Genomic DNA, 3,560 nt, shown 5'->3' with positions numbered 1-3,560 from the left:
TGGGGTTTATCACTGGTCTCCAATATCTGGCACAACAATCCGGTTCTTGAACCTCCACAAACCATCCTATCCTTCTAACACTCTCCACTATTTTCCCTGTTCAACTGCTGGTAATACCTTACGTAACGCTTCACTGTTTCGATGAGCCTTCAGAAGTTCTTATTTAAATTCACTTGAAATTTGCACAAAATTCCAGATTCTTCTCTAATTCCCAAATTCAAACCTTGAAATTCTCTTAGTAATTCTTCTTCCCGTAGCATCGTCCAAGCTGCATATAAAGATTTTCGACTCAAGGCGTCCGCCACAACGTTTGCTTTTCCTGGATAATACTTCAATTCAAAATCATAATCTTTTAGAAGCTCCATCCATCTCCTTTGACGCATATTCAACTCTTTCTACTCAAAGAGATACTTCAAACTTTTATGGTCCGAGAAGACATGAAACTTAACACCATAGAAATAGTGCTTCCAAATCTTTGAAGTAAATACAACAGTAGCAAGTTCCAAATCATGTGTTGGATAGTTCATCTCATGCGGCCTTAATTGTCGTAAGGCGTATGCCACAACATTCCGGTACTGCATTAAAACGCACCCCAAACCCTTCAATTGATGCATCACAGTACACTTCAAACGGTTTACTTGATTTAAGCAATATCAACACGGGCGCAGAAGTCAATATGTGCTTCAATTCTTGAAAGCTCTCTTCACATTTCGGAGACCACACAAAAGGCGTATCCTTCCTAGTCAACTTAGTTAAAGGTAAGGCGAGCTGTGAAAATCCCTTAATGAATCTGTGATAATATCCCGCCAAACCTAGGAAACTCTTGATCTCTGTTTCCCAACTAATTATTGCTTCCATCCTAGCAGGATCCACAGCTATTCTCTGCTTACTCACCACATGATCGAGAAACTTTACCTTACTCTTCTAAAACTCGCATTTAGATAACTTAGCATATAACTTCCTGTCTTTCAGAATTTACGGCATAGTTTGCAAGTGATTAGCATGCTCCTCTCCAGTCTTAGAGTAGACAAGAATATCATCAATAAAGACAATAACAAACTTGTCCAGGTACGACTAGAAAATTCTGTTCATATAATCCATGAATACTGCCGGAGCATTAGTCAATCCAAAAGGCATCACTGTATACTCATAATGACCATAACATGTCCTGAAAGTAGTTTTCGGAATATCTTCATCTCTAACCCTTATCTATTTTAAACCTAACGCCAGTCCGAACCGATTCACCCTTTTAAGTTAAATAAACGTTACTCCATCTTAACAACTAATAGCCTTCGACCAGTTGTTGACTTGGGCTTTTCAATTATCAACGTGTGTCATATATTACGAATGAATATCACATATTAATAATATGCAAGGAAGTTCGAAATTTAACGGCTAATTTATGGTTACCTCAAGTCTGAGAATCGGATTCGGCTACATTTCGGCGTTTCCTATGTGAACAGTCTCGAGCCATATGCCCCGGTTTTCCGCACTCATAATGTAACAGCCCAGACCACCCGCTAGCATGATATTGTCCGCTTTGGCACACAAGGCCTCACGGTTTTGCCTTTGACGATAGGGATGCTAGCCGAAGCCCCCCACACTCACTCGTCAAAACGCGTCATGCTAGGGAGAGGTATCCACACCCTTATAAGGCATGCTTCGTTTCCCTCTCCAACCGATGTGAGACCTTACAATCCACCCCTCTAAGGGAGTCCAGCGCCCTCGCTGGCACATCGATCCGGGTTCTGGCTCTGATACCATCTGTAATAGCCCAGACCACCCGCTAGCATGATATTGTCCGCTTTGGCACACAAGGCCTCACGGTTTTGCCTTTGACGATAGGGATACTAGCCGAAGCCCCCCACACTCACTCGTCAAAATGCGTCATGCTAGGGAGAGGTATCCACACCCTTATAAGGCATGCTTCGTTCCCCTCTCCAACCGATGTGGGACCTTACACGTAACATTCACCTAGCCCGGCTCTATGCGACTCATCTGGAGCAGTCTCTCCATAGCCTTCCTGTAACATCGCCCACTTCATAGAGTGATTTTCTGCAAATTGACTTTTCTTAACCAATTCAATGAAATTCGTTAACCTTTGCGGATACACGTAGTTAAATGTGTCTCTCCTAAGTCCTTTCTCATACTGAGCACACTTCCACTCCTCATAGTCAGCTGGATTTCCTTGACAAACTCTTGAGAGACGGCACAGGTTGTTGAATTCACGGGTATAGTCAGCAACCGACATATTCTTTTGCTTCAGCTGCATTAACTCCAACTCCTTTGCAGTGCAAAATGCATGCAAGAAATATTTCTCGTAAAATTTCGTCTTGAATCTATTCCAAGGAACATATGTTAACTCTGTCTGCAAAGTATGACATAACTCCTGCCACCATTTCTGAGCATCTCCCTCCATCATGTGGGTCACTATTTCCACTGACTGTACTTCAGGAACGTGCTGAGTGTACAAAAATCTCTCTACATCTCGAAACCACCGATCAGCCTCCAACGCATTGACATTTCTATTAAACTGAGGTGAACCACTCCTGAGGAAGTCAGTAGGGGTCATAGACCTGTAGTATTGACCCGCATTGCTTGTACCAGCACCCGAGCTTCCATCTCGAGGTCCTTACATCGGTTCCGTCCTAAGATTTTCCCTCTGGCCACCTCGCTCGGATCTTTGAGACGACATTTGGTCCCTATTCACACCAAATAATTGATATTAAGGTGATCAATCTCAATATCTCAAGTTTAATGCTTTAAAGTCCCAAATGCATGCTCACAAAATACGTATGCTACACATACCAGTCTGATATCCTAAGTAGCACATAGTCACACACAGAGTATGCTCACTACAAGAAACATCACTTTTAGCAGCCATTTATTTTGCTTTTAGCGGCAATAAAAATAGCCTCTAATACATTTACCGGCAATTAGACATTAGCCGTCTTATGCTTTGCCGCTAAAAGGTTTTAGTGGCAATTATAACATTTGCCGGTAAAGACCTTTTTAATGGCCGCAAAAACTATATAATTTTTAGCAGCCATTTTTTGGCAATTTATATGGCCACCAAAAGTAATTCTAAGATTTCAATATTATTCACTTTTAGTAGCCATTACTATTGCCACCAAAACTCATTTTACCGGCAATTTATATTGCCACTAAAAATAATTTTAAAATTGTAATATTATTCACTTTTAGTTGCCATTACTATTGCCGCTAAAATCTTAAGATTTTTTAATTACACTCACTCTTTTAGAAATAACCACCTATCATTTTTCTAAAATTTCAAATTTTATCATTAATTATTATTATTATACTACATAATATAAATATACTAAAATTAATTACTACAAAATGAAGAATTTTATTAAATTCAATATAATTAAATATTTATACACAAAGTTCTCTTGAAATGTAATAAAGTATAATACAAATTCAAACAACACAAATACTACAAATCTATGTTACATCAATGATTATCACATAGTTAATGATCAAAAGAAAACAAATAGAGCCTAGCTCACATGAAATACAATAATACAGCAAAGAGAATA

General features: G+C 39.4%; 1 protein-coding gene across 1 annotated transcript; it reads right to left on the bottom strand.

Annotated features, from left to right (window-relative positions):
• Positions 1 to 1,957: 1,957 nt before the first annotated feature.
• Positions 1,958 to 2,572, bottom strand: LOC107620331 (uncharacterized). Its single transcript, XM_016322510.1, has one exon. It carries the CDS (start codon positions 2,570 to 2,572, stop codon positions 1,958 to 1,960), a length of 615 nt encoding a protein of 204 aa, XP_016177996.1.
• Positions 2,573 to 3,560: the final 988 nt, after the last annotated feature.

This window comes from Arachis ipaensis, chromosome B10 (assembly GCF_059453495.1).
Source record: "Arachis ipaensis isolate K30076 ecotype BB chromosome B10, ASM5945349v1, whole genome shotgun sequence".
Taxonomy (NCBI): Eukaryota; Viridiplantae; Streptophyta; class Magnoliopsida; order Fabales; family Fabaceae; genus Arachis; species Arachis ipaensis.
This window is presented reverse-complemented; position numbering and strand designations above follow the sequence as displayed.

Bases quoted from the DNA above. Each gene is read 5' to 3' on its own strand.
- LOC107620331 (XM_016322510.1), bottom strand. From the start codon at position 2,572: ATGACCCCTACTGACTTCCTCAGGAGTGGTTCACCTCAGTTTAATAGA.